This window comes from Microcaecilia unicolor, chromosome 6, assembly GCF_901765095.1.
Source record: "Microcaecilia unicolor chromosome 6, aMicUni1.1, whole genome shotgun sequence".
NCBI lineage: Eukaryota > Metazoa > Chordata > Amphibia > Gymnophiona > Siphonopidae > Microcaecilia > Microcaecilia unicolor.
In genome coordinates, this window is record NC_044036.1 from 319,341,493 (window position 1) to 319,355,655 (window position 14,163).

The following is a 14,163-nucleotide window of genomic DNA, read 5'->3' on the forward strand; positions in this document are numbered from 1 at the left end:
CATATACATATGCATATCATAGCCCGACACAGGCCGTGTTTCGCCCTACTGGGCTGCTTTAGGGGGTATATAGTCTATATTCTGAAAAAAACAGCTCGTCTGGAAATGCAGAAACAATTGGTTATGAACCTGAGGTCATATGTACAGCCTCTTACTTCCAAACGGCACATATGTATATGTGTTTCTGTATACATATTTTAATTTTGCTATATTAATAAAATACATCTTGGTTTATCAACGATCTGCTTTGTCATAATAAACAATCAGATAAAAAGAGAAAAACATTCAATTGGTAATACATATAGAACATGGATGGCATAATAAAAGTAAACAATCCGGTATAGGGAGAAAATATTCTGAATATTAAGTAAGTGATTGTGCATTACAGTTCCTATTATGAGGCATTATGGTATGTCTTCTTAAAGAGGTGAGTCTTCATTTATTTATCCATGCTTGCTCCGGGTTGTTAAAAACAGATGCCTGACATGGTCGTGTTTCGCCAAGGGCTGCTTCAGGGGCATAAAAAAATACTGTAAAACACAGATATATATAAAAACATATATTAGTAAAATCATAAATATATGTTCCAACCATATATAAAAAAGTAATCAAAAACTAAAACACAATCTTATCAAAAGTTAATAAACCTAACTATAAGATAAGTCAATAAATACCAAATTAAGGGCCTCTTTTAGCAAGCCACGCTAGTGGCTCGTGGCTTGATAAAAGAGGCCCTAAGACAAGGCATAACAAACTCAAAACTGAAAGTTGCAATGGACATATATTAAAACCACAACTACTAAATGCAGCCAATTAAATACAAGGTTAAACAGAAAAAAAAAAATCAAAAGAAAGTGACTCACCCAGTTGGTTCTAAAATCCAACCTTGGCCAACTGGTAAAACCTAATACAAAAAGGATCAAAAATGAGAGCCACAAAGTCAGACTAAGTACCATAAAAACAAGGAATTAGATCAGCAGGCCGCCAAAAAGACTTATTTATAAGATGTACCATAGCATGGCCTCAGGTCCGTAAACTCATCTTTCTTCTCTCTAGGGCTGTACACAAAGTATAATTTCATTCTGCTTCGTTTTGATCTTTAGTTTCTACTAGTAAAAAAAGGCCCGTTTCTGGAGCCAATGAAACGGGCGCTAGCAAGGCTTTCCTGTGGCTTCCCCCACCCATCGTCGATGTGGGTGAATTGCTCCACCTCCGCCCTCAACGTCATAACGTTTGACGCGAGGGCGGTGAATTGCTCCGCCTCCGCCCTCAACGTCATAACGTTTGAGGGTGGGGCCCAGAGACTGTTATTTTCGAGGCTTCAGAGCTTCGAACATACGAACCTTGGCTTCAGTGACGTCAGCAGCCAATAGAACGTTGAGGGTGAGTTTTATATATATAGATTGTCATTTTGTGGTGGTTGTTGCTTTTTCTTTAATGTGAAACAACAACAAAAATGAAACCAAAGGAAATGTCTGCCCCCCCGCCTTCCTCAAAGTCACCTTTGCTGCTGCCACCAATGAAAGAATAAAATAAATATCACCCTCAAAACCTTTCTCAAAGAGCCTCCTCCATCCCTCACCGTGTACTCCAGTTGTATCTTCTAAAGACAGAAGTGATCCCCGGTCACTCCTGCCTTGCAACTTCTGTATCTCACAATGCCACTAATCAATGCAAGATAGAACAACCTGGCACTGGCCTAGAGGTCAGCCAATGTCATTTTGAGTAGAGCTGTACCAAATAGCATATTTTACTATTCAGCTAAACACAAATAATGAAAAATATTATTCGACCGAATAATGAGCAATGAGCTTTAACAAATGATAAAAGAAGCAACGTGAAATCAGAGATCAAGTATTTATTTCAGTAGGATTTAGCACAGTAGAGCCCCAGATTATTCATATTCAAATTTAAATCACTATTCAGCTGAAAACGAATAATGTATTTGGGGCCAAATCAAATAGAATATTCGGCATAGCCTTAATTTTGAAATACAGAAGCTGTAGAGAAGAACATAGGGGAATTTATATATTCTTCTAACAAAGTGGACAAATCTCAACTGAGGAAACTGAATCGGCCAACTTGACTTTATCAGCCATCACTTCAGCAGGGGCGTAGCCAGACACCTAATTTTGGGTGGGCCTGGGCCCAAGATGGGTGGGCAGAACTCCGCCCCATCCCACAGGTGGTTTGGTCTCTCCTGCATGCCATATGGTCTCTCAAACATCCCCCCTCTCTCGCATCTTTTAAATGGCAGATTTTCACCAGCGGCGAGCAGCAATTAATGCACACTGCTCAAGTTGTCCCCACAGCCTTCCCAGTGATGCAACTTCCTGTTTCTGCATAGGCGGGAGTACGTCAGAGAGAAGACTGTGGGGCGGTAAGAGCAGTATGTATCAGTCACTGCTTGCTGCAGGCGAAGATCTGCTATTTACAAGGTATGCAGGAGGAACAGCTGTTGGGAGTTTTCAGCTGGTGGGACTTGGGAATCTCTGCCAGCCACATCATAAGTGTGCTGCTACTGGGTGGGCCTGGGCCCTCCCCTGGCTACGCCACTGCTATAGTGGATGTAGGACCTGATCTTCGTGTCTCAGTGAGATTTAACGTGACTCTTTAGTAATAGGGCAGGTGTGGAGATATTTCTCTAGGGTTAACCAAAATTTAATAGAAGTGTCAGACACATTCTCCAGTTTTTCCTTCAGCTTATGTCCAACTATCGGTAGAGATGGAGCTTTGGGTACTGAAGTGACTGAGTGCTATTTTCTGTGTTACCTCTGCTGTTGAGTGACTGAGCAATATCTCTAATGGGCGTTTCTGTATAGGAAATCTCTTCTGCGAGTTAATTGGGTGGGTTGGTTGGTTGGTGGTTGTTCTCTGTGCTCTGGCAACCACATGTAAATCACTATGGGGCCCTTTTACTAAGCTGCGTAGGCACGTATGTGCATCCAACATGCGTCAATTTTGAACTACCGCGTAGCCCGGGTGGTAATTTCACTTTTTACGCGCATCTGCTATGCGCACTGCAAAAATGTCTGGTGCGTGGTGCTAACCAGGTGGTAATTGGCATTGTATGCGCCCCGATGATTACCGCCCGGTTAACGCGTGAGACCTTAGTACCGCTAAGTCAATGGATGGCAGTAAGGTCTCAGGCCCAAAATGGACGTGTGCCAATTTTCATTTTGCCACGGGTCCATTCTTGGCCCCAAAAAAAGGGCCTTTTTTGCAGGTGCACTGAAAAATGGACCTGCGCGCGCCCAATGCACGCGTCTACATCAGCGCAGGCCACTTTTCACTGCACTTTAGTAAAAGGATCCCTAAACTGTCCTTTTACGTGTGCATGTGTTCTATCCCAGGGGATACACAGAAGCTGGAGACAGTGTGGCTGTCGGGAATCTGTCAGAATGAGAAGAATGAAGTGATGAGCAGTAAGCTGGATATTGACAACATGGCAGGTGTGTTCTACATGTTACTGGTCGCCATGGGACTCAGCCTGTTGGTCTTTGCATGGGAACACCTGGTTTACTGGAAGCTGCGCCACTCTGTATCCAAAACTCATAAACTGGACTTCTTTCTGGCTATTAGCAGGGTAAGTGAGTCATACTCCCCCCTGCATGGTCCCATACATGCAAAAACAGATATGATAAATGAGTCCATGACCTGAAGCAGAAATTTCGCAGAGGTACCCCAGTGTAGGGTGATAAGAAGCATGGAATGGCCTCCTGGTGGAGGTAATGGAGATGAAGACTGTATCTGAATTCAAGAGGGTGTGGGACAGATACACGGGATCTGAGTGACAGGAAGGGATAATAGATGATGTGGATGAACACACTGGAAGGCCGTGTGGTCCTTATCTGCCATCATTTTATGTTTCTCTCAGCTTCTTTCTTAGACAGGAAAGGAAGTGGCCAAGTTGTTGGAGCAATGGCTGAGAAGCAAAGAAGCCAGGATTAAATTCCTGCTTCTGCCACTGACAGTCCTGATCTCGCATTGCCTCAGGCACCCACTCAGATTGGGAGCTCTTTAGGGAAGGGACATGGTGTACCTGAATATTTATCACCACCGTATATATCCAGTAGCGCTATAAAAATGATATGTACTATTGTTGGATGCCCTCACTCACGCTCTCCTCCTCTTTCCTGCATTCCCCCTGCATGACAGCAGCACTCTCTCCTCCCCTGGATGCTGCTGCCACTTCCACCTCCTCCTTCCTCCAGCCCATACAGGCTGTATATGTCACCTCCTTCCAGCCACAATAACCACTGTCCTATCTACATGCTCTAATCTTTCTCCTCAGAGAGGGGCCTGGAATCAAGCCTTTTGTATCCTGCTACCAGCACCCCCTGCAAGGTGCATTTGGCAAAGCCTTTTGTAAAATACAGGGGGACTCGAATATGTCCTGACCATACGTCTCAACTGAGACCTCTACAGCCTATCGAAAATGGGATTTCCATCAGACCTGAATGCGCACTCTGATTCTTCCAAGGGCTTCCAGCACTGAAGGGTTGAACAAGGCATGTACCTGGTTCTTTCCTTCATATATTTTCCTTATTGTAACCTCTTTGTAGTCTAGTTGCAAAAATTATGTTTTGATTTAGCTTAAAGAGTAAACACCTACAGTGGTGGAAATAAGTATTTGATCCCTTGCTGATTTTGTAAGTTTGCCCACTGACAAAGACATGAGCAGCCCATAATTGAAGGGTAGGTTATTGGTAACAGTGAGAGATAGCACATCACAAATTAAATCCGGAAAATCACATTGTGGAAAGTATATGAATTTATTTGCATTCTGCAGAGGGAAATAAGTATTTGATCCCCCACCAACCAGTAAGAGATCTGGCCCCTACAGACCAGGTAGATGCTCCAAATCAACTCGTTACCTGCATGACAGACAGCTGTCGGCAATGGTCACCTGTATGAAAGACACCTGTCCACAGACTCAGTGAATCAGTCAGACTCTAACCTCTACAAAATGGCCAAGAGCAAGGAGCTGTCTAAGGATGTCAGGGACAAGATCATACACCTGCACAAGGCTGGAATGGGCTACAAAACCATCAGTAAGACGCTGGGCGAGAAGGAGACAACTGTTGGTGCCATAGTAAGAAAATGGAAGAAGTACAAAATGACTGTCAATCGACAAAGATCTGGGGCTCCACGCAAAATCTCACCTCGTGGGGTATCCTTGATCATGAGGAAGGTTAGAAATCAGCCTACAACTACAAGGGGGGAACTTGTCAATGATCTCAAGGCAGCTGGGACCACTGTCACCACGAAAACCATTGGTAACACATTACGACATAACGGATTGCAATCCTGCAGTGCCCGCAAGGTCCCCCTGCTCCGGAAGGCACATGTGACGGCCCGTCTGAAGTTTGCCAGTGAACACCTGGATGATGCCGAGAGTGATTGGGAGAAGGTGCTGTGGTCAGATGAGACAAAAATTGAGCTCTTTGGCATGAACTCAACTCGCCGTGTTTGGAGGAAGAGAAATGCTGCCTATGACCCAAAGAACACCGTCCCCACTGTCAAGCATGGAGGTGGAAATGTTATGTTTTGGGGGTGTTTCTCTGCTAAGGGCACAGGACTACTTCACCGCATCAATGGGAGAATGGATGGGGCCATGTACCGTACAATTCTGAGTGACAACCTCCTTCCCTCCGCCAGGGCCTTAAAAATGGGTCGTGGCTGGGTCTTCCAGCACGACAATGACCCAAAACATACAGCCAAGGCAACAAAGGAGTGGCTCAGGAAGAAGCACATTAGGGTCATGGAGTGGCCTAGCCAGTCACCAGACCTTAATCCCATTGAAAACTTATGGAGGGAGCTGAAGCTGCGAGTTGCCAAGCGACAGCCCAGAACTCTTAATGATTTAGAGATGATCTGCAAAGAGGAGTGGACCAAAATTCCTCCTGACATGTGTGCAAACCTCATCATCAACTACAGAAGACGTCTGACCGCTGTGCTTGCCAACAAGGGTTTTGCCACCAAGTATTAGGTCTTGTTTGCCAGAGGGATTAAATACTTATTTCCCTCTGCAGAATGCAAATAAATTCATATACTTTCCACAATGTGATTTTCCGGATTTAATTTGTGATGTGCTATCTCTCACTGTTACCAATAACCTACCCTTCAATTATGGGCTGCTCATGTCTTTGTCAGTGGGCAAACTTACAAAATCAGCAAGGGATCAAATACTTATTTCCACCACTGTATGTCATATTCTCTGATCTCCCCAAATTCTATTTCACAAGCCATTCTACCTCGCCCCTCCCATTTATGTAGTTTTTTCCCTGGGTCTAGAAAGTTCACCTTTTAAACAACATATTGCTTCATGCCCCTTAGTGAAAGTAAATATAAATATAGGGCTTAAAAAGTGGTGCTTTGAACGTGAAAGAAGGAAAAAACTGAACGGAATCCCATGTAGAACGTAGTAAGCAAATTACAGTGGGAAGGTGGAGAAGGCTTGAGAAAACCCAGGTACGCAGGATGATCGTCAATTACTATAACACGCTATTTCTTATACTTGCAATAACATGCAATGCTTGGCATGGCACCGTGTTTCGGCATGGAGTGCCTGCCTCAGGGGTCTATTGGACATGAAACATAAATAAGGTAAGGAATCTCTCTATATAAAACGCACCTCCAACGTTCTATTGAAGCCTCTCTTAGCAAAGTGAAGGGGGTGAGATCGCATTGTGTCTGCCCCGCCCACGCGTCAAACGTGATGACGTCGAGGGCGGAGCTATGACACAACCAATCGCATCGCTCGGCAGCGAAGCGTCAGGGAAGGAGGCGGCGCTCTCGACGTCTAGCCTTCCCTTCGCTGTGTTCCGCCTTCTTCTGACATCAAGGATGACGTCAAAAGAAGGCGGAACACAGCGAAGGGAAGGCTAGACGTCGAGAGCGCCGCCTCCTTCCCTGACGCTTCGCTGCCAGAACCGCCACGGAGGTAAATTTAAAAACAAGAAACAAAAAAAAAACGCATGTTGGGGGGAGAGAAGAGGGTGGCCAGTAAACTACAACAATGGGAGCGGGAGGGTAGGGGAGAAACCACAGCATGGATGCGAAGGGGGGGGGGGGGGAAGAAGAGGCCGGCCCAGGCTGCCACATGGGAGAGAGAGGAGCATGGATGCGAGGGGGGGTCATGGAAGGGAGAGAGGGGACTTGCTGGAAAAGGATGAATGGAGGCGGCAGGGGACAGAGGAGCATGAATGGGCATGGATTGGGAGGGCAGGGCTCAGGGAGAGAGGGGAATTACTGGAAATGGATGAATGGAGAGGGCAGGGGACAGAGGAGCATGGATGGCCATGGATTGGGAGGGCAGGACTCAGGGAGAGAGGGAAATTGCTGGATAGGGATGAATAGAGGGGACAGATGGGCATGGATGGATATGGATTGCAGGGCAGGCCTCAGGGAGAGAGGGCAATTGCTGGATAGGAAAAATGGAGGGGCCAGGTGACAGAGGAGCATGGATTGGAAGGGCAGGACTCAGGGAGAGGGGAATTGCTAGATAGGGATGAATGGAAGGGACAGATGGGCATGGATGGATATGGATTGCAGGGCAGGCCTCAGGCAGAGAGGGGAAATACTGGATAGGGATGAATGGAGGGGGCAGGTGACAGAGAAACATGGATGGCCATGGATTGGGAGGGCAGGGCTCAGGGAGAGAGGGGAATTGCTGGAAAAGGATGAATGGAGGGGGCAGGGGACAGATGGCCATGGATGGATATGGATTGCAGGACAGGCCTCAGGCAGAGAGGGGAAATGCTGGATAGGCATGAATGGAGGGGGCAGGTGACAGAGAAACATGGATGGCCATGGATTGGGAGGGCAGGCCTCAAGGAGAGAGGGAAATTGCTCGATAGGGATGAATGGAGGGGCCAGGTGACAAAGGAGCATGGATGGGCATGGATTGGAAGGGCAGGACTCAGGGAGAGGGGAATTGCTGGATAGGGATGAATGGAGGGGACAGATGGGCATGGATGGATATGGATTGCAGGGCAGGCCTCAGGGAGAGATGGGAATTGCTGGATAGGGATGAATGGAGGGAGCAGGTGACAAAGGAGCATGGATGGGCATGGATTGGAAGGGCAGGACTCAGGAAGAGGGGAATTGCTGGATAGGGATGAATGGAGGGGCCAGGTGACAGAGGAGCATGGATTGGAAGGGCAGGACTCAGGGAGAGGGGAATTGCTGGATAGGGATGAATAGAGGGGACAGATGGGCATGGATGGATATGGATTGCAGGGCAGGCCTAAGGGAGAGAGGGCAATTGCTGGATAGTGATGAATGGAGGGGCCAGGTGACAGAGGAGCATGGATGGGCATGGATTGGAAGGGCAGGACTCAGGGAGAGGGGAATTGCTGGATAGGGATGAATGGAGGGGACAGATGGGCATGGATGGATATGGATTGCAGGGCAGGCCTCTGGCAGAGAGGGGAAATGCAGGATAGGGATAAATGGAGGGGGCAGGTGACAGAGAAACATGGATGGCCATGGATTGGGAGGGCAGGGCTCAGGGAGAGACTCACTCTCTCTCTCACACACTCACACTTTCACTCTGACTCTCAAACAGTCACTCTCACATACACTCTCCCAAACATACACACTCCGAGAAAAACCTTGCTAGCGCCCGTTTCATTTGTGTCAGAAACGGGCCTTTTTTACTAGTAAAGTATAAAACCGACATGAAATGATATAAAATGAAAACAATTTGGGCTATTTGAAAAAAATCAATAGTAAACAATATATGAATTGCACTTTCTAATGTGCATTAACTTGACCTATAATGGCCATCTATACTCTGAGGAGAAACAATTGAACAAAAAGGGGAACAACCAGAGAAGTACAAACCAAGGGATATAAGAAAATCACATAAAAAGACATAGTCCATAGAGATCTATAAAATCCATAAAAAAATATAATATAAAGACGACAAAGTCCTGTGTTTCGGCATGCAGTGCACCTGCCTCAGGAGTCTCAACTTCAATTGGACTTGTAAATCCCTTGCATAGGAGCCAACTTTTCAAAATGATTGGGGGTGCTGAAATTTTTATTTTTTTTTACAGGTGGTGCATTCCCCCTTCCCCTCCCTCTCCCCCTCCCCTATCCCCCCTCCACCTCCCTCCGAGTTCCAGGCCCCCTCCCTCCCCTCTCTCTCTCCTTTCCCTCCCCCCTCCCTCCGAGTTCCAGGGTCCCCCTCCCTCCGAGTTTCAGGGTCCCCCCTCCCAGTTCCAGGGTTGTCGTCCCTCCCTTCCTCCCTTCGAGTTCCAGGCCCCCTCCAAATTTTAAAAGTCATCTATCTTACCTCGTCGGGGTTACGGCGGCAGCAGTGGTAAAAAGTATGCAGGTTCGGCGCTTAGTTCAGTTTTCCTTTCTCTCTCTCTTAGCTCTGGTCCCGTGCTCATTTCCTGTTTAAAACCAGGCCTGTTTCCGCATGACGTATTGGAACTTGGGGGTACATTCTTCCTTGCCTACCCATGTAAATGTTTGATAAGATTTGGAGAGACAAAGTATATATTTTATGCACCTGAACAATTGAAAGCATTTCTAGATATGAAAAAGTTAAAATAATGTTGGATAAAGTAAAAATTAGAGGCGCCACACGTAGCCTTTAAAGCCATTTCATTTTACCTACAATACTCCTATGTTGTTATTTTCTATTTCACGCCCCCCAATCTATGTGGTCTAAGAAAGCTGATGTTTTAATTTGTGATAATAATTTTTTCTTATTGATATTTTTTCTATAGCTGTGTTTCTGTTAACAAGTGAATGACTTGTAAAAATGTTGTTAAAAACTACAATAAATAAATAATTTTTTTTTTTAAATCCAGCCCCGTTTCCAATGGTAGTTGAAGGCGAGTTACATTCAGGTCCACTAAGTATTTCCCTGTCCTGAGAGGACTTACAATCTTAAGGGGCCCTTTTACAAAGCTGCATTAGGCATCATCACATGCCTAATTCAGCAACTATGATGTAACACAGGACTCACCAAAGTGCCCTGTGTTAGTTCTTGCATGTGTGCATGCTAACTGCGGACACGTAGTTTTTTGTACTTTTTTAGTGGGCATTCCTGCACTAACCACTTAGTGCATCTACTTTACCATACACTAATTGGTTAGCACAGTGGTTCCCAAACCTGGTCCTGGAGGCACCCCAGCCAGTCTGATTTTCATGATATCCACAATGAATATTCATGAGAGAGATCTGCATGCACTGCCTCCTTGGTATGCAAATCTCTCTCATGAATATTCTGAAAAGCTGACTGGCTGGGGTGCCTCCAGAATCAGGTTTGGGAACAGGGCCGCCGAGAGACTAGGCTGGGCACAGGGGAAGGCCGCCCCGCCCCCGCTGCCCCGCCTCTGCCCCCCCCCCCCCCCCCCCCCCCCCGCTGCTGCCGCCCTCCGTCGCTTCCCCCGCCGCTGCAGTCCGCAGTCTCACCTGCCTGCCTCCACGGCTCCTGGCCCCCTTCATTCAAAGCGGCAGCCGCAGATCAGGTCTCTTCTGGCCTTCCCTCCCTGTGTCCCGCCCTCGTCTGATGTAACTTCCGGGACACAGGGAGGGAAGGCCAGAAGAGAGGCGATCTGCGACTTTCAATGAAGGGGGTCCGGAGCCGTGGAGGCAGGCAGGTGAGACCGGGGACTGCAGCGCCGGTGGCCTGACCCCAGCGCTGGGCCCCCCTTGAAGGCCCGGGGAATTTTGCCCCCCCTGCCCCCACTCTCGGCGGCCCTGTTTGGGAACCACTGGGTTAGCATGTGGATAATGCGGAAGCCTTTACTGCCTCCAAAGTAGGTGGCAGCAAGTGCTCCTGCAGTAAATTTTTTAAAATGGCTGCACGCTAATTTCAACATTAGCATAAGGCTGTTCATGAAATAAAAAGAAAATCAGGGGGTTTTGTGGCTACAGTAAAAATGGCCTGTGCTAGGCCACGCTAAGGCCATCATCCCAATTTTGTAAAAGAATCCCTAAGTTTGTACCTGAGGCAATGGAGAATTAAGTGACTTCCCAAGGTCATAAGGAGTGCCAGTGGGATTTGAACCCCGGTCTTTCTGGTTCACAGCATGCTGCTCTATCCACTAGGCACGTGTAAAGTTAGACATGGGTTTTCAAAGCTGGCACTTACAGAGATCGCTGCTGAAATGATGTATAACTTTACATGTTTAAATTACGACATTTAAACAGTGGCCATGTCTGGATTTCTCATTTCAGGCCATTTACAGCTGCTTCAGTGGAATACAGAATCTTGACAGCCCAGTTCAAACCCACACCCCTGATGTCACCACCAGCTCTGCCCAAGCCAACGTATTAAAGATGCTTCAGGCTGCCAAGGACATGGTGTCATCTGCTAGTGTTGAAAGTTCTTTGGAAAATGCCACACGCACCATTGAGAACTGGACACAACGAAGTGAGACTCTCCAGACCACATTCTCACTACGGACACCACAACTTGTTGTCCAAAACACTGCGGGCCTGAAAAGGTCATCTGTCCCTCCTAGCATCACTGTAGAAAAGCCTGGAAGAATCTGCTCTCAGAAAGTCACTACACCAACCCATCTTGCATCCTCAGGCCGCTGTGTAGACTCCACCCTGCAAGGAACAAATGAGCAACCACAACTACTTCACCCCCTCCAATTACAAGATACCTATGGTGGTGATAGTATTCTTCCATCTTCCTACCTGGGTAGTTTCCCTCACCTTTCACTTCAGACACCCTCACACTCCCAGCACAGAAATCACATGTACCTCAGCTCCTCTAGCTCACAATTTGAGACTTTTAGGGAGCTGCCTCTACCAGATATCCATACCGAACACAAACGTACCATAAACAGAGTGGATGGGAAGCAGCAGTCCCACATAAGCGTCCAGCAGGCATTAGGGGAAGGACTTAGTGCTGAACCAGCCACACTTGCAAGGCCCCTCTCCACAACTGACAGAAGACCAGTCATGGAAAAGCATCTCTCATGCACCAAAAACCCTTTCCCAGAAGTAGAGAGGACTTGTAAACCTTCCACTGCCATGCCCACTGAAGCAGGAAAACCAGTAGAGCAACCTCTGTTAGAAAAAGAGAAAGTTCATAGGCAAGTTGCCTTCCTCAGGGCCCCAAAGGAACAAAATAAATTAGAGGCCCCGGAGAGCCACATATGGGATGAAAAAATGGGCATTCGTAGAGAAATGCCAGATTTGTTCCCTAAAGCTTCAGGGTCAAATGTGACTTCAGCCTCTTTCCTACCACATACTCATCAAATATTCAGACCAAGCTACAACTGCCCTGGCATGTCCTGGAGAGAGCAGAAACCTCAGCAGTCACAGTCAGTGCATCAAACCCCATATCGAGCAACGTGCCTACAGCATGGCGCCAGTGCGTCACAGGCCCCTATCCTGCTGCACAAATGCCATACGTATGAGAACTCTTACAGCAGCCTGCCAGTGTACATGGGAGAGTTATGTCCAAGGCCACATCTGCTCTGCCAACATTCCAGAACCATCCAACCTTGTTTTTCCCATGCTCACTGGCCATCCAGCACCTGGAACTTGCCAGCTGAGGAAGATCTGACGTCTGTATACTGCAATAGTACTTATAGAGACTACCGAAACAGAGACCACCAACTCCTGGTGCACTCAGATGAAAGAGACCTACTGGGTGCTCACAGAATGGACAATCTTTATCCCCCCAATTCCTGGCGGAGAATATCTAGCTTAGAATCAGAGGTCTGAAATCCAGGTAGGGAAGAACAGAAGGCGATCACTGTGCATCTCTGAGATATCAGTCCAACATCAGCCTGGAGACTATAAACAGTTTTTGCTTTCACAGAAAATCAGTGAAGTAAAGAAAGCCAGCCAAATATTCATCCACCTCTCCTTCAATGTCTATCACCTTCTATCTGTAAAAACTGCTGGGAGATGTTGAATCCCATCTTACCTGCCACTGACCTCTATTGCTAGACAACTAAGTGGTCTTCCTGGTACTGTAGCTACTTCTGGACTAAGCATGAATCACATATATAAGCAGGGGAAGGAGAGAGAAATGATCTCCCATGTACAAACGTATTGGTTAAGGCCTAAATTCTAGTGTCTTCCACTCTTACTGTTTTGCCTCATCCCTAAAGTTGGGCATCACTCCGTATGAACGCCATTGACTAGATCTTCCAACAGAATCATTTCCTGCAGGCAGCTGTAAAATTAAATGTATATTTATGTCTCACCAATTGGCATTCAGAAATCTTGCTTCATAGCTGTGAAAACACCACTCTCTCACTCAAATTCCTTCTTCGTTCTGTTTGCATATACACGGTGTCATCTATTGTCGCAAAGGTTAAACCCGCATTTATTACAATAGTCAAGCACTTTGCTTAATCGTTGGATTTGTTTTCAACTCAACTAGTGCACCCTAGTTTAGACCAGAAGTTCTCGTCCCAGTCCTCAGGACACACCCAGCCAGGCAGATTTTCACAATGAATATGCATGAGATAGATTTGAATGCACTACCTCCATTCTATGCAAATCTAGTTCATACATTTTCATTGTGGATATCCTAAAAACGTGATTGGCAGGTCATACCTGGATCTTCAATGCTGGTGCCCAGACATAGCCCAACATTTATTTATTTATTACATTTGTATCCCACATTTTCCCACATAGCAGTAGGCTCAATGTGGCTTACAGGTTCTGGAGAGGAGAGTACAAACTCCGGGAATATATACAGAGTGGAAAATAGAGTAAGAGTAGGTGCAAGGAAGCTGATAAGGTTCCGGAAAAGAGAATACAACTCTGGGACAAATATATAGTAGCATATACGGAAAAGTAATCCCAACAAGGCTGATAAGTCTCAGGGGATGGGACTACAGCTTCTAGTGAGCAATACAGAGTAGGATAAGGGTAGAAGTACACTTAATTATAACTGGAGTGGTAAAATTCGTACAGTTTGAAGTAATAGGATTATGTGGAAGGGGTATTGTTCATTTCTTAGATCGAAAGATGTGATGCATTGTTCATGAATTAGTTCGGGTCTGCTGGGTAAGCTTTCTGGAAGAGGTGAGTCTTGAGGTCTTTTCGAAATTTTAGATGGGTGTTCACAGTTCTAATGTTTCTAGGTAAAGCGTTCCAGAGCTGGGTGCAAATGTAGGAAAAGCTGGATGCATATGTTGATTTGTATTTTAGTCCTTTACA

At 46.4% G+C, this 14,163-nt stretch overlaps 1 protein-coding gene across 1 annotated transcript in view; it reads left to right on the forward strand.

The window, feature by feature from the left end:
* GRIN2C (glutamate ionotropic receptor NMDA type subunit 2C) overlaps window positions 1–12,711 on the forward strand; it is a 94,396-nt gene extending 81,685 nt beyond the window's left edge. Inside the window, exons 12-13 of the mRNA XM_030206860.1 lie at window positions 3,354–3,586; window positions 11,206–12,711. Coding sequence (XP_030062720.1) covers window positions 3,354–3,586; window positions 11,206–12,711 — 1,739 coding nt within the window. The remainder of the gene's footprint in view (window positions 1–3,353; window positions 3,587–11,205) is intronic.
* The last annotated feature ends 1,452 nt before the right edge of the window (window positions 12,712–14,163 follow it).